Raw genomic sequence first — 14,852 nt, 5'->3', positions numbered from 1 at the left:
GTACTGCCGAGAGCCTCGGGGCCGGCCCCGCGCGCCCCGCCCCGCCGCGTGCCCGGCGCGGGCGAGTGACGTCACGGCGCCCGCCGCATCGGCCGCGGCAGCGCTGGTCCGGGCTCGTGGCGCGCGCTTCGGAGCGGGCCAGGGTCCCGGCGCCCGCCTGCCCGCCCGGCGCGGTGAGAGCGGGGCTGGGCCGAGGCCGCAGCGCCCGGGGACGGAGGGAGAGAGGAGAAGGGGAGAAGGGGGGAAGGGGGGAAGGGAGCGCCGCCCGCCGCCGCCACCGCCACCACCACCCTGCGGCGTGGGCGTCGCTCCCGGGCCGGCCTCTGCGGGCCGCCCGGAAAGGCAGCTCCGCTCGTTCCCGCCGTCCCGGTCCCGCGGGCGGGGAGCGTGTGTTTGTGTGTCCCGGGGTCTCCTTGAAACGGTGTTCAGTCTTGGTAGAGTTGATGGGAGGGCTTCAGGGGAATATGAGGCTTTAAGCCACATGGTCTGTGGGCAGAACTTGTTTGTCGTAGGCAAGAGCAAGTTTTGACCTTTGTTGAAGGTGGTTACTCTTCCCTTACAGGTTAGAAAAGAAGCAGCCGGAGTTTTACTGTACGAGCAGATACTCTGTGGAATCGAAGGCAGGGCCGAGCGCCGCAGCGGTGAGTTGTTTCTCCAGTTTGTTACCTTAGAAGCCAGCGACATGTGGAGTGCAGTGATAGAGCGGGGACTGACGGTTTTAAACTGAAAGAGAGGAGATTTACATTAGATGCAAGGAGAAGCCTTTTTACTGTGCGTGTGGTGAGGCACGGGCCCAGGCTGCCCAGGGAAGTGTGGCTGCCCCATCTCTGGAAATGTTCAAGGCCGTGCTGGATGGAGCCTTGAACAACCTGATCTATTGGAAGTGTCCCTGCCCATGGCAGGGGGCTTGGAAATGGATGATCTTCAAGGTCTCTTCTAGTCCAAATCATTCTGTGAATCTGCATGTAAAAAATTAGAATGTAGCACTTAATATGAGTGCCAATACTGTTTTCAGCTTCAGCTTCTCTCTGCATTGCTTCCCATGTCTCATAGATGAAGCAACATGTGTAACGTATTTGCTGTGGCTTTCGAATCAGGATTTGTAGTATGGGAGAACTACCTCCATATTTACAAGTAGCATGCTTCCCGTGGGTTTTGTTTTCTTGAAATTTCATTGTGACACTGTTTTTTTTTCATTGTTCTCTGTTTTTATTCTCTCAATCTTTCACCATACCCTTCTGCAGAAAGGCTTTTAGTACCATGTATATAAATGATGTGATAGTGGTCTTTGTAACACATATGTTGTAGAAAGCTTTAAAACTGTGTCATCAGAAGCAGTTTTTATCTGTATTTAGACTGAAATGACATAAATCCTTTTCAGAGCTTGGGAGTATTCTGAAACCTACATGTCTGTTTCAGCTGTTGCACGCTAGTTTGTAACAAACTGTTCTGTTGTATCTTTTTGAACATCTGTTAAAATCAGGTGAAGTAGGAAGAAATTAAAGGAGTGACATTGATCTTGTGAGACTAGTCATCCTATAAACTTACTACTAAATGTTACACATATTCTTTTGTTGTACCTATGTACCCTTTGGCTCTTTCTGTTATCAATACTGAACCCTGTAACAGAACTCCTTATGACTTACACCTAGGCAAATCCTTGGAATAGTCCGACTGTCATGTTTTTACTGCCTGTTCTTTCTGTTAGGAGGTTTTGGTTAGTGTGGTGCTTTCCATTTAATCTGAAAAAGCATTCTTCTTGGTATTTTTAATTTAATCTAGGTTATTTCCCTTAATGTAATTGTCAGCCTTGCTTACTGCTGCCCTTTGTTCCTGTTTTCTTCCTTGGCCTTTGTTCTTTTATCCCTTGTGTCTCCTCTATGCTTTTTTTTCCAGACCTATGTTTTAGTTTCAGTGTCTTATTTTTGTAAAAATAAATTCTTAGGAGTTCTATTCTTCTGTTTCTGTCAGTAGCCATAGGGGGGGAAAAAAGTAACTCTTCCCTACTTACGCATTTTAATTGGTCTTCTTTACTGTGGCTTAAATTGGGTGAAGTATAGACAGCCTTTTTCCTTTATGTAAAGGAAAATTAATCTTGGTTTTGAAAAATCTTGGTAATGCCCGGCATCAGTCGTTGTAGTGATTGCATTCATTGGTGTAGTTGCTAGTGCTTCTTAGTAGTAACTTGTATAGCCATGTACTGGGAATCCTTTTGATTTTATTGTTCCATAAAAACACTAACATACAGCATGATTGATATGGATATGGTTAGAGAAGAGACTCATAGAAAAGTTTATAGGAGGCTGGAGAGAAATTTGTGTAACTACCAGTTGTTGCTGAAATTGGCAGAATACCTAAAAGCATTTCTAATATCTCATAGCAGTATCGCTGTGTTGCTAACATTTGTGTTACTTGTTTCAGAAGGTGACCCATAAGTGATTCTTATGGCTTTTCAGAATGGAAGCTTTGTTTTTCCTGTTTCCTTCAAAAAAAAAGTGCTGTTAAAGAGCCTTAAGTTTCTACTTGAACATCCCAATCCACAATCTGCACCCTTTTAGTTAGTTATGTAGTCTACTAACAAGAAGTGTTTGGCTCTGTCTGCTTTGTAAGTGCCCTTCAAGAAGTCAGTCTTAAGTGTCTACAAAGTCTTCCCTTAGCTTCCACTCTATGGAACAAGTCTTAACCTCTTCTCATAGCTAATTTGCTGTAGACCGCAGACCATCTTAGTACCTCTGGCCTCTCTCCAGTTTCTGTACTTCTTTCTTGAACTGGAGAAAGGGAGAAGTAGTATGGCAAAATTGAAGACAGTATTCTAGAAGCAGTCTTGGATACTGCTGTGTAAAGGACGATCATGGCATTGCTGCCTTCGCCTTAAAAGTAGCTTTGTATGTGTTTGCATTATTATCAGTGAGAACACATTGAATTTTGGGTGATATATGTACCGCTTTGTCTCCTTCTGATTTCATAGAATCTTAACTGAATCCGTCATTTCATTGCAGGGGAAGATATTTTATTGAATACTTAACAAAAGGTAACAAAAAATACACGGAATTAATTGCTTGGGTATGAATGAGTTCACAGAATCATTGAATGTTTTGGGTTGGGAGGGACCTGAGAGATCACCCAGTTCCAACCCCCTTGTCATAGGCAGGGACACCTCCCACTAGATGAGGTTGTTCAAGGCCCCATCCAACCTGGCCTTGAACACCTCCAGGGATGGGGCAGCCACTGGGCAACCTGTGCCAGTGCCTCACCACTGTCATTGTGAAGAATTTCTTCCTTCATCTAAATCTTCCCAGCTCTAATTTATAGCTATTGCTCCTCATCCTATCACTACATGCCCTTGTAAACAGTCCCTCCCCATCTTTTTTGTAGCCCCCTTCAGGTATTGGAAAGTTGCTATAAGGTCTCCTCAGAGCCTTCTCTTCTCCAGCCTGAACAACCACAACTCTCTCATCCTGTCCTCATAGCAGAGGTGCTCCAGCCTTCTGATCATGTTCATAGCCCTCTGGGTTCTAGAACTGGACACAGTACTATGGGTAGGGTCTCATGAGAGCAGAATAGAGGGGCAGAATCACTTCCCTTGAACTGCTGGCCGTGCTTCTTTTGATGCAGCTCAGGATGCAGTTGGCCTTCTGGGCTGCAAGCACACGTTGCCTGCTCATGTCAAGCTTCTCATCAATCAGCACCCCCAAGTCCTTCTCCATAGGACACACCCTTAATCACTTCATCCCCCATCCTGCATTGAAACCGTGAACTGCTGTGACCCAGGTGTAGGACCTTGCACTTGGCCTTATTGCCTTATGTGATTTACACAGGCCCACTTCTCCATCTTGTCCAGGTCCTTCTAAGTGACATCCCATCCTTCTGGTGTGGCAACTGCACCGCTCAGCTTGGTATCATCTGCGGACTTGCTGAGGGTGCACTCAATCTTCCTGTCTATACAATTGATGAAGATATTAAACAGCACTGTTCCCAGTACGGATCCCTGAGGGACACCTCTTGTCACAGATCTCCATCTGGACATCGAGCCATTGACCACTACTCTTTGAATATGACCATCCAACCAGTTCCTTATCTACCGAACAGTCCACCCATCAAATCCATATCTCTCCAATTTAGAGAGAAGGATGTTGTGGGGGACCGTGTCAACAGCTTTACGGAAGTACACACAGATCGTGTCCATTGATTTTTCCATGTCCACTGCTGTGGTTTCCCCATCATAGACAGCCACTAGGTTGGTCAGGCAGGGCTTGCCCTTGGTGAAGCCATGCTCACTGCCACTAATCACCTCCGTGTCCTCCATGTACTTTAGTATAGCTTCTAGGAGGTTGTGTTCCATGATCTTCCCAGGCACAGAGGTGAGGCTGACAGGTCGATAGTTCCCAGGGTCACATTTTCTACCCTCTTTAAAAATGGGCACAATGTTACCTTTCTTACAGTCACCAGGGACTTCTGATTGCCATGACTTTTCAAATATCGTGGAGAGTGTCTTGGCCGCCACATCAGCCAATTCCCTCAGGGCTCTGGGATGTGTCTTATCAGGTCCCATAGACATGTATGTTCAGGTTCCTCAGGTGGTCACGAACCTGATCCTTCTGTACAGTGGGAGGGGCTTTACCCTTTGGTCCCCTTCTTGTTGTCCATTGACCCAGGAGGGGTGAGGAGAGTGGTCATCTGTGAAGACTGAGCCAAAAATGTTGTTAAGTACCTCAGCCTTCTCCTTGTCTGTTGATACGAGGTCACCATTTTCATTCATCAGTGGGGGTATGCTTTCTTTAACCTTCATTTTCTGACTGATGTATCTGCAGAAGCCCTTCTTGTTAGTCTTTATTTCCCTTGCCTAGTTTAGCTCTAGTTGTGCCTTGGCTTTCCTGGCCCCAGCCCTACACAACCAGGCAGCGTCCCTACACTCTTCCCAGGTCTCCTGTCCCTGCTTGCACTGCCTGTGCAGTTACCTCTTGGTCTTTAGTTTGACCAGCAGGTCTCGACTCTGCCACGCTGGTCTCTTCCTTTCCCTGTCCAGCTTCCTACAGCTGGGGACTGAGTGCACTTGCGATTTATGGAAAGCAAGTTATTGGAAGTTGTTATACTGCATGCTTTGAGGTCCAGAAAAGTGAGGTGTGGAGGTGTTTACCGATGGAATTCTTTGTTTTGTTCCCTTGCAGATGTGTAGCAGTTCTTGATTTGTTTTTATTAGTGACACGTCATTCTAAAATTTAGATATATTTCAGTGTTGTGGGAAGAGTACCTGGATACTCTTTTGCCTGTACCAAAAGGTTTGACTACTCAGGAAAACTGGTCAACAGGCATGACAGAACGTTTAAGAGACTTGGAATATTCTCTGCAGTAAGCTATGTATGCAGATAGTTCCTTAGAAAGGGAATTAAAGGATGGAGAGTAGAAAAGAAGTGGGTGTTTTACCAGCAAAAGGAGGTGAAGGAGGTTGGGAGTGGGAATGGAAGTGCAGGATATTGGACGGTAATGATGAGGAGCTTGTACTGGTACTTGTGGTTCCTGAAGAGACCAGAATTGTGGTCTCTTTGTGCCGAGGAGTGGCATTCGACATGTTGCTTATCTTCTAGGTGTAACAGATATTGGTTTGTTTTTTTTTCCCCGTCAGCTGAGACATGAGAACATGCTATTGTCTCAGTTCTCTGCATAGTTGGTGGGATCTTCTAGAGCATCTTTTCCTTGTGTGTGATGAGACTCTTCCCTCACACAAAAATAAGTTCTGTCATGGCAACAGAGCTATGCTTTGATTTGCACCTGACAGTATTGAACATTTTCTTGTTGAAGGGATTTCTTTTTCTTTGGTGTACTTCCTAGTTATTATAGCAATGGGTATGAACCACAGCAAAGCAATAGAAAGCAAGCAACATACCTGAAGTTGCTCAGTGTTAATTGTGAAGACACAGTCTGATGTTAATTAGTAAAGGCAGGAAATGCTAATCTTACCCAGTGGTAAAACTTGGAAATTCTGGCTGTTGTGACTTGAAGAGCAGATCTGCTAAGGTCTTCCTTCTAAGAAGGTTAACAGACTCTACCAATGTGTCTATGCGTGCTTCATGGCTGTGATGTACCCAAAACCAGCAGCTATTTAAGACTCTGTTTCTTCTCTAGGACAGTCTTGTAGAAGTTGTTCAACAGTGAATTAGCTCTAGAAGTACCTAAGACTGTGGAAAAAATCCTTGTTCCTGTGATGTAACCTGTCTGTGGTGTAACCCATGTCTCTCTGCCTTTGCTCTGTGACAGCAAAGCCTGACTTGTAAAAGGTGAAAATTGTCTCTGTCCCACAATATTAGAGGAAATATTCATGAGCCCTTGCTGTTCTGTGGGGTCTAACAGCATCTGTATATCCTCGGTGTAAATTATGATGTTAAGAGGCCCTGATGCATCAGTTAAAAAAAAAAAAAAAAGAAAAAATACAAAAAGGACAGTAATGGGGAGGTTGAAACAAATTACGTTTGGACATGGAGACATGTGGGTTTAAACTCCTAAAATACATCTGTGTTCTCTCTGCAGAAATTGATTTCACAAAGGCATCTGTACATGGCAGTACTTAAAATTGTGTTTGGGGAGGTTCCCATTAACACGAAGTATAAGCTGATGCCCTCATTGAGTCAATCATCTTTACAGAGTGCATGCAGAGGATAAGTTCCCAGCAGAAAGCCTGTTGGTAAGAAGTGGATGTGAGGAGAGACTTAGTCAAAGTTGAAATAGCCTGTTAGGACCTAAGCCTGTAATCAGTTGATGCTGTTGGAAGCTCCATACTTCTCCTTCTTCTCCTCACCACTTTTGGCATTTGTGGAATGGTGTGCTCAGATGGCTTGAATTTTAGGCTTGATATCCCTCCTCTTCCCTCTTTTGGAGGCAATTCTTAAGTTGACTCTGTTGTAATGTGCAGATTTGCTTTAAGTTCATTTCACATTTTGATAAGACAGAGAGGTGAAAGAAGAGTGATAGGATTAGAATCCAGAAACTTGTGGTTTTCTTCTAGCTATTAGTGTTACTTGCATGTTTTCTAGCTGACAGGAGTGCTGAAGCCCTCTTGATTGTGTGCTGTTTTCTTTTTCTGTATCTGCGTCTGGTAGTTGATTGCTTTTAATATTTTAAGATGTAAGAAAATAATTGCTGTTTTTCTTTCTGGTGTTAAGATTGTTTTTTTCTGAGAAAAAGGGAGTTGCTAGTACCACAGCACTACATTTTGCTGGGAGGGGAGATCCGTAAATGTCGATGCATATTCACTCTGAAAGTCCTGATAAACACCCTGATATAAAGTCAGGGATCTCCCTACAGTTTTCATAGTATTTATTAAAATTGCTGTTTGGCGAGCACCTTAAGCTAGGCATAATCCAGCACTGTTGCTGAAGAAGCAGTACATGTATTGCACAGTGAAGAAACTGCTTACATGTGTTGCTTTTTTATGCCTGACACATTCATCTGTCTGGTGTTGTGGTGTGGAAATGAGTGTGGAGCTTGATCCGAACAAAAAACCTCCTTCCAGCTTCAGGTATTTAAGATGTGCAGGGACAAGCAGTCGGTCGTACTGTTTATTTTGGTGACCACATGCTTCTTTGTGTCAGCTTAACTTATTTGTCACTAGCTTAAACTGCAAATTCAACTTTGGTGCAGTAAGGATTGGTTTGAAATAAGCTTTTTTTTTTTTTTCTTTTTATATGTAAAAAAAGGAAAATAAGCAATTTCTCTCAACAGTTTATTTTTATAATTAAAAGTGAAAGTAGGTTCTTCTTCTGTTCTATATGGGTTCTGGTTATAAGTTTGCAATGAATGTCCAAGCTATAATGAAGCATTATTGCTATTTGCGCATCTTGCCATTTTTATTTGCTATAGATGTGTCAGACATTTTTCCAGTTATATTTTTGCCATCCTCATCATACAGAATGTACTAGTTCTTAAATATTTTGTTATTTATAATCTTTAGATAAAGTTTCCCATCTGCAGGATGATGATTATTTTTATCTTCAGTTTTGTTATTTTGGTTGTGGCAGCCTCTTCCAAATTTGTATGAGGCCTGTTGTTGGGTCAAAACCCAACTTCGTAAATTCTTGGGAGACTAAATCTCTTGAAGGCCACTAAATTTAAATACTCTGCCTATTGCTAGGAAATCCTTGAACCACAGTTTTCTGGAGAATGGGAGAGCATTATTCAGAAATATCACTAGTAAATTGTCCTGACCTGGGCATCGACAGTGGTCTTTGGCAGAGACAGAACACTGGCTTATGTGAGTTTTGTTCTGACCTGCTAAGGTTGGTTTGTGTTTTCTTGTTTTTGTTTTTTTTTTTGAGGAGCAAAAATTTTTAAATTAAAAGACAAACCTTTTCAGGAATGGAAACATTAGTAAAAAAGACAGTTTGCAAATATTTCTCTTCAGTGTTTTTTATTGTTACTGTTTTCTTTAAATCTGCCAGATAATTATTTTGAAATAAGAAAATGAAAAAAAAAGGTCTGATGTTTTTTGGTTTTGTACTGTAAGTAAGTGTTTTGATGAGAACTGTTCTAGATGAACAGTTTAATTTTTAGTAGAAGCACTCTTCTCTTGGCAGAAACCCTCCTTTTCTGCATTAGATTTGAATGTATCTGAGATGAGAAATTATTTAGTTTAGCTGACATATATTGACTTTGTAGTGCAAAATCAGTTGTTGACATATATCTAGGTATATGCTGAAAATTCACCATTACCACAGATGCAGTTTTCCTATGGGCAGTTCATTCTTTGGAGAACACTGTTCAGCAAGAGCCCTAAAATGAGCTTCTCTGACCTTGGAGAAGTTGTTTACCATTTTGTTTACATATTCATCCTCTTCCAGCTTACTAACTTTCAGAAATTGTTTTTTGTTTTCTTCTCATAATCGAACTGATGGTTTTATGTTTTTCTAGTTGAGTCGTTGCTTCAGAATTACACTATCAAGTCTTGCTTGATAATGTAATATGACTGCATTTTGTTTGAAAGTTAGTTTTACTTTTGAATGGAAATAAGTGCCTTTGTAGTATGAAGTGTAGTTTTTATCTTGCAGGAGTTGGGCTATGATTTCCTCCTTAGCGCAAACTTTGCACCTAATTGTGATGTCCTTTTTTCTCATAGCCTTCTTTTCCACTCTCCTTTTCCTTCACTACCATTTTTAAGTGCTCCAAGATTATTAGCTATACTAGGTTAGAAGTTCCTTAGAAGTTAATCCAGTCTTTTCCAGCACTTTTGTTACATTGATGGTTCCTGGCTAATTTTGGCTATGCTATGATGAAGGCTGCCTAAGGTACTCCAGATGTCAAAATATCTGCAAAAAGAAGGTTACAGCTATTGCTCCTAAGATGTCTTTTAACTGCCTGTCCTGTCAACAACATTATGTACAAATTTATTATTTCATTATTTTTTTTGCTCTGGAGTAGCACAGGGGGATGGGGAATGGGGGTCCCAGTCTGTCCATGATGTGTTGTCTCTGCTGCTCCTCCCTGCTTCCACTCTTCTGATCCATTATAGGGCCCTTCCCATTGTAGACCGTTCTTCACAAACTGCTCCAGCATGGGTTCTTTTGATGTGGTGCAGTCCTTCAGGAACAGACTGCTCCAGTGTGGGTCCCCCATGGGGTCACAAGTCCTGTCAGCAAACCTGCTCCAGCATGCGCTCTGCTCTCCATGGATCCACAGGAGCCTGCTCTGGTGTGGGCTTCCCTTGTAATCACAGCATCCTTCAGGCACTTCCACCTGCTCTGGCATGGGGTCCTCTGTGAGCTGCAGGTGGATATCTGCTCCACGGTTAACCTGCAGGGGGACAGCTTGCCTCGCCATGGTCTTTACCATGAGATTCAGAGGACTCTCTATTCTGGTACCTGGAACACCTCCTCCCCTTCTTCACTGGCCTTGGTGTCCGCAGAGTCGTTTATCTTGGGTATTCTTATTCCTCTCTCTGGCTGCAATTGTGCAGCTTTTTCCCCTCTTCTTAAATATGTTATCACAGGGGTGCTTCCGCCGTTGCTGCTGGGCTCAGTGCTGGGTAGCAGTGGGTCCATCTTGGAGGCAGATGGAGCTGTCTCTGTCTAACATGAGGGCAGGTTCTTCTGGTCACAGAAGTCACCCATGTAGTGCCCCTGCTACCAAAACTTTGCTACACAAACCCCATACAGAGGGTGGTTAAAGCAGAGAGATAAAAAGATGTGTCATGCAGGCGGTATAAAGCAGCAGTTGACTTACTTGTTCTGTTCAAGAACAGCTGTGAAGAAGGATCTGATATGGTGGTTCATTGCTTTGAATTACACTTTCCTTAACCTTAGCACCTTCAGTACTTAGTCTGTTTTTGTTGAGGATGTTGGAGGCTTATAGATTGAGAGTTCATAGATTTTTCTTTACTGGTATAAAAGGCTTTTAATCTTGTGGCTAGTTTTGTTGTTAAAGTGGTTATTTTTTTAAAAAAAGGTTGAAAATGTTCATTTGTGTTGCAGAATCACAGAATCACTAGGTTGGAAAAGACCTCCAGGATCATTGAGTCCAACCATTCCTATCTGCCACTATACAATGTCCCTGAGCACCTCATCCACTCATCTTTTAAATACTTCGAGGGATGGTGACTCAACCACCTTCCTGGGCAGCCTGTTCCAGTCATTTCTCTAGCTTTCTTCCTATCATCATCTCTTTTTTTTTTTTTTACATCTTTTTTTTTTTTCTCTAAAGTTTGGAAAAAACAGACTTTTTTAGTGTTAAACAAGAGTAAATCCTTAAGCCTGTTTGTTGAAAAGAAGCCCTGCTTGTTTTTTTATTTAGAAAAAGTCAGTAGGTAAATCATTAACGTGTATCTGTATTACAAAAAGTTTGCATAGGTTACAAACAGAAGCTTTTATAGACAAAGCCAGTTTTAATTGTCAGATATCATAGTTGCTTTTACATATATTTGTCTTTAATTTGTTGTAATACTGTTTCTGCCATCATTAAACATGTAATCTACATTATCTGGAGAGCAGTGGGGGTTTTGTCTTGTTAGAATACAAGAATGTGTTTATGTTGGAAATAAGAGAATTGGCATTCTTAGTTCAGCTAATTAGCATTTTGTGTGCGAGCTAGATAATGAAGGAATACAAATATATTGAGGAAAATTCAGTTTATTTTAGGATTCTAATTCTAAGACTATAATTCATACTCTTTAAGTCAATATAAAATGTCTAGATCAATTGAAATTATACAATTATCTGAAATGGCTTGTTTTGTCTTTTGGGGAAAAACTATCCAGAAAAGACAAAAATAATATTCTGCATCTTGTTGTCTTTCAGACAAGCCTGTGATTTGCCCTGCCTGCAGCTGAAGTCATTGCTAGTTGCAGTTTTGTTCATAGTTTGCTGTGCTTTGCAGTGGAGGTAACCAGTTTAGAATCAAAATATTTCCTGCAATTTGTCAAATCTAGTAAATGTGCTTGTAATGATAGACTTACTGTGTACTTTTTCTGCTGAGAGATTTCTGAAAGCAAAATAATTTAATCACGATACCTTGACATTGCCTATGAGTGGGTGTAATGCTTTCTCACACAGTGTAGTTTAATGAAAAATTAGCGTGGGGTGCTTGGGTAATATGAATGGAAAATACCTGTCTGTAGTCATTTTTTTCTTAACCGTTTTTCCTCCTTTTTTAAATGTTCTCAGGTTTTCATGGATCTCAATAGTGCCAGCAGTATCGTTTTGCAAGTCTTGACCCAAGCTACTAGTCAAGATACTGCAGTGTTGAAGCCAGCTGAGGAACAATTGAAGCAGTGGGAGACACAGCCTGGGTTTTATTCAGTTTTGTTGGTAAGACACAGTACAAAAGTGCTGCTAAGTAAACTCTTGAGTAATTTTGAATGTAGCTTTCTATAGTACTTTTGAGCCGTGACCTCTGTCTGAGAGGATCTTTTGAGTCACGGTGCAGCTACTAGTGTCCTTAGGCAGTGCGGTGGTTGACGTTGCCATCACTGTGTCTCAGAGCAGGCTCAGTTCCCAGGCACTCAGGACAGAGGAAATCCAGCTTCCAGTGGTGTGATGGAGTGGGCTGTAGTGCTAAACCTGTTGTTGGCCTGTTGTGAATTCTACATAATAGAAGGCCAAGAGGACCTTTGTCAAAGGAACTACCTTTAATATGCCACAAGGCAAGGATGCTTCTGTATGCCAAGGCACTGACTAGCTTTTCTTTATTGTGGAGATGATGCATTATGACCCTTTTCCTAGAAGTTCCCCCATGCTTTTCGTTGTGCTAAGTTTGATACCCACCTGAGATTCCTTCTCTTCTTGTTATTGGCAACTGACTCCCAGGGAGATGAGCTTTACCAGGGTTGTAGTAAGGTTTGTGAAATGTTAAAGATGAATACTGTAAAGGTTCTACAGCCATTGGTGGAATACATTAGTGGTGTAAAGGTGATGGAGATGTTGTCCAAGAGGGAGGCTCGGCTTTTTCACAGAAGACACTTAGAAGTTAACTGTTCTTATTCTCTAATTCCTATTTGTATGTTTATAATAATCTTAAAAACACAAAGAAGTTGCTTTTCCTGTGAACATCTGTCTTCAGTGCATTGCGGAGTAGCATGTTCTGTTCTCTGGAGGCCATCTGTTTCATTTGTTTGGAAAATTGAAGGGCAGGTCAGGAGATTTAGGAAGAAGGGGGGAAAAAAATCTGACTTACGAGACGTCAAATTGTTTCACCCAGTGGCTTTGCCATAGTGTTTCTGTGGTGATAAACGATCTCGATAGGAAACAGCAGAAGTTGCCACTGACTGAGTCTTCATTGTTTTCTGTATGTGTGCTGTGAGAGCTTGCAGCTCTAGTTGTAGACAAGTTGAACGTTCAGAGGTGTAATAGAAGTTGGTGTGAATTAGTTTTAAATATGGGGTTTAAAAGGATCAAATGTCAGGTCACTGTTTTGCTGTCAGCACTGATAGTCAGGATAGTTGTTGGCACGTGTCAAGATAATGAAGAAATCTCCTAAAAGGTCTCAGGAGTCAGTGGTACTGCACAATACGGAATAATTATTTATTCCAGTCAGAATGCAGCCGTGTCATTAAAGAGTGTAATAACTGACTGGTGCTACTAATTATTAAAATTTTATTCCCTGCTCAGCCAGATGCAGATAGAAATACATTTGCCCTGTATGTTTGTTTATGTTTTAGAAATCAAGTACTAGGGCTAGTCCTAAGCAGTTTTGTAATGTTTAAAAATTGTATTTAACACATTGTTTTCACTTGTCTGTCAGATGCTGACTAATGCATTTTGTGTATCTGCTCTTGTCCATACAGAGGTGTGTAGTTATACATACACCAGTGCATGTGTTCATACAGTTTCTATCCTGTCTGTGGTGTGTTGAATGGTTTTTAACTTAATCTTTTCTTAAAATAGAATATCTTTACAAATCATTCCCTGGATGTGAATGTAAGATGGTTAGCTGTGCTGTACTTCAAAAATGGAATTGATCGCTACTGGAGACGGGTTGCACCACAGTAAGTTCTGATTTTCTTCCACTTAACCTTCTACAGCAGGTTTTCACAGAACTGTAGAATCACTAGGTTGGAAAAGACCTTTGAGATCACCAGTTCCAACCGTACCTGTCCACTACTTACTCACATCCCTAAGCACTTCTTTTTCGTAACTATGTCGTAACATCCAATCTCTACCTCTCCTGGTGCAACTTGAGGCCACTCCCTCTTGTCCTGCCGTCAAGGGAGAGGAGACCAACACCCAACTCTTTACAGCCTCCTTTCAGGTAGCTGTAGACAGTGATAGGTCTTCTCTTCTCCAGGCTAAACGGCCTGAGTTCCCTCAGCCCCTCCTCACAAGACTTGTTCTCTAGCCCTTTCACCAGCTTTCTTGTTCTTCTTTGCACACGCTCCAGCACATCAATGTCTTTCTTGTAGTGAGGGGCCCAAAACTGAACATAGTATTCAAGGTGCAGCCTCGCCAGTACTGAATACAGGGGCAGAATCACTTCCCTGGTCCTGCTGGGCACGCAGTTTCTGATACAAGCCAAGATGCTATTGGCCTTCTTGGCCACCTGAGCGCACTGCTGGCTCATGTTCAGCCGGCTGTCAGTCAACACTCCCAGGTCCTTCTCTGCCAGCAGCTTTCCAGCAACATTTCCCCAAGCCTGTAGCACTGCATGGGATTGTTTTGTCCAAAGTGCAGGATTCTGTGCTTGGCCTTCTCAAACCTCATCCCACTGGCCTCAGCCCACTGATACAGCCTGTTCAGATCACTCTGTAGAACCTCCCTACCCTCCAGCAGATCAACACTTCCTCCCAGCTTAGTGTCACCTGTGAACGCACTAAGGCTGCATTCAATCTCCTCATCCAGATCATTAGGCTGGACATCAGAAAAAAATTTTTCACAGAAGGAGTCATTGGACACTGGCAGAGGCTGCCCAGGGAGGTGGCTGAGTCACCATCCCTGGGGGTATTTAAAAGACCGGGGGATGAGGTGCTAAGGGACATGGTTTAGTGGTTGATAGGAATGGTTGGATTCAATGATCCTGGAGGTCTTCTCCAACCTAGTGATTCTGTGATTAATAAAGGTTTTGAACAGAACTGGACCCAACACTGAGCCCTGGGGAACACCACTTGTTATTGGCCTCCAACTGGATTTAATTCCATTTACCACCACTCTTTGGGCCTGCCCATCAGGCCAATCTTTTACTCAGCAGAGTGTGTGCCTGTCCAGGCCAGTGGCAGCCAGTTTCTTGAGCAGAATGCTGTGAGAAACACTGTTAAAGGCTTTACTGAAATCCAAGTGCACTATATCTACAGCCTTTCCCTTATCAGTTAAGCAGGTCACCGTGTGACCTAGTTGTAGGAGATCAGGTTACACCTGCCAGACTGGAAACCAGCAAATTCC

General features: G+C 42.6%; 1 protein-coding gene across 3 annotated transcripts in view; it reads left to right on the top strand.

Annotated features, from left to right (window-relative positions):
- Positions 1-98: 98 nt before the first annotated feature.
- IPO11 (importin 11) overlaps positions 99-14,852 on the top strand; it is an 87,756-nt gene continuing 73,002 nt past the window's right edge. The window contains exons 1-5 of one of the 3 annotated variants that reach the window (XM_069881122.1): positions 99-173; positions 563-641; positions 11,280-11,363; positions 11,646-11,789; positions 13,365-13,465. In XM_069881122.1, the coding sequence (XP_069737223.1) occupies positions 11,652-11,789; positions 13,365-13,465 (239 nt within the window). In that variant the 5' untranslated portion in view covers positions 99-173; positions 563-641; positions 11,280-11,363; positions 11,646-11,651. The remainder of the gene's footprint in view (positions 174-562; positions 642-11,279; positions 11,364-11,645; positions 11,790-13,364; positions 13,466-14,852) is intronic. The other 2 variants (XM_069881120.1, XM_069881121.1) reach the window with 2 other exon arrangements.

Source organism: Phaenicophaeus curvirostris, chromosome Z (genome assembly GCF_032191515.1).
Source record: "Phaenicophaeus curvirostris isolate KB17595 chromosome Z, BPBGC_Pcur_1.0, whole genome shotgun sequence".
NCBI lineage: Eukaryota > Metazoa > Chordata > Aves > Cuculiformes > Cuculidae > Phaenicophaeus > Phaenicophaeus curvirostris.
The sequence above is the reverse complement of the archived record's forward strand: the minus strand, read 5'-3'. Positions and strand labels throughout refer to the sequence as shown.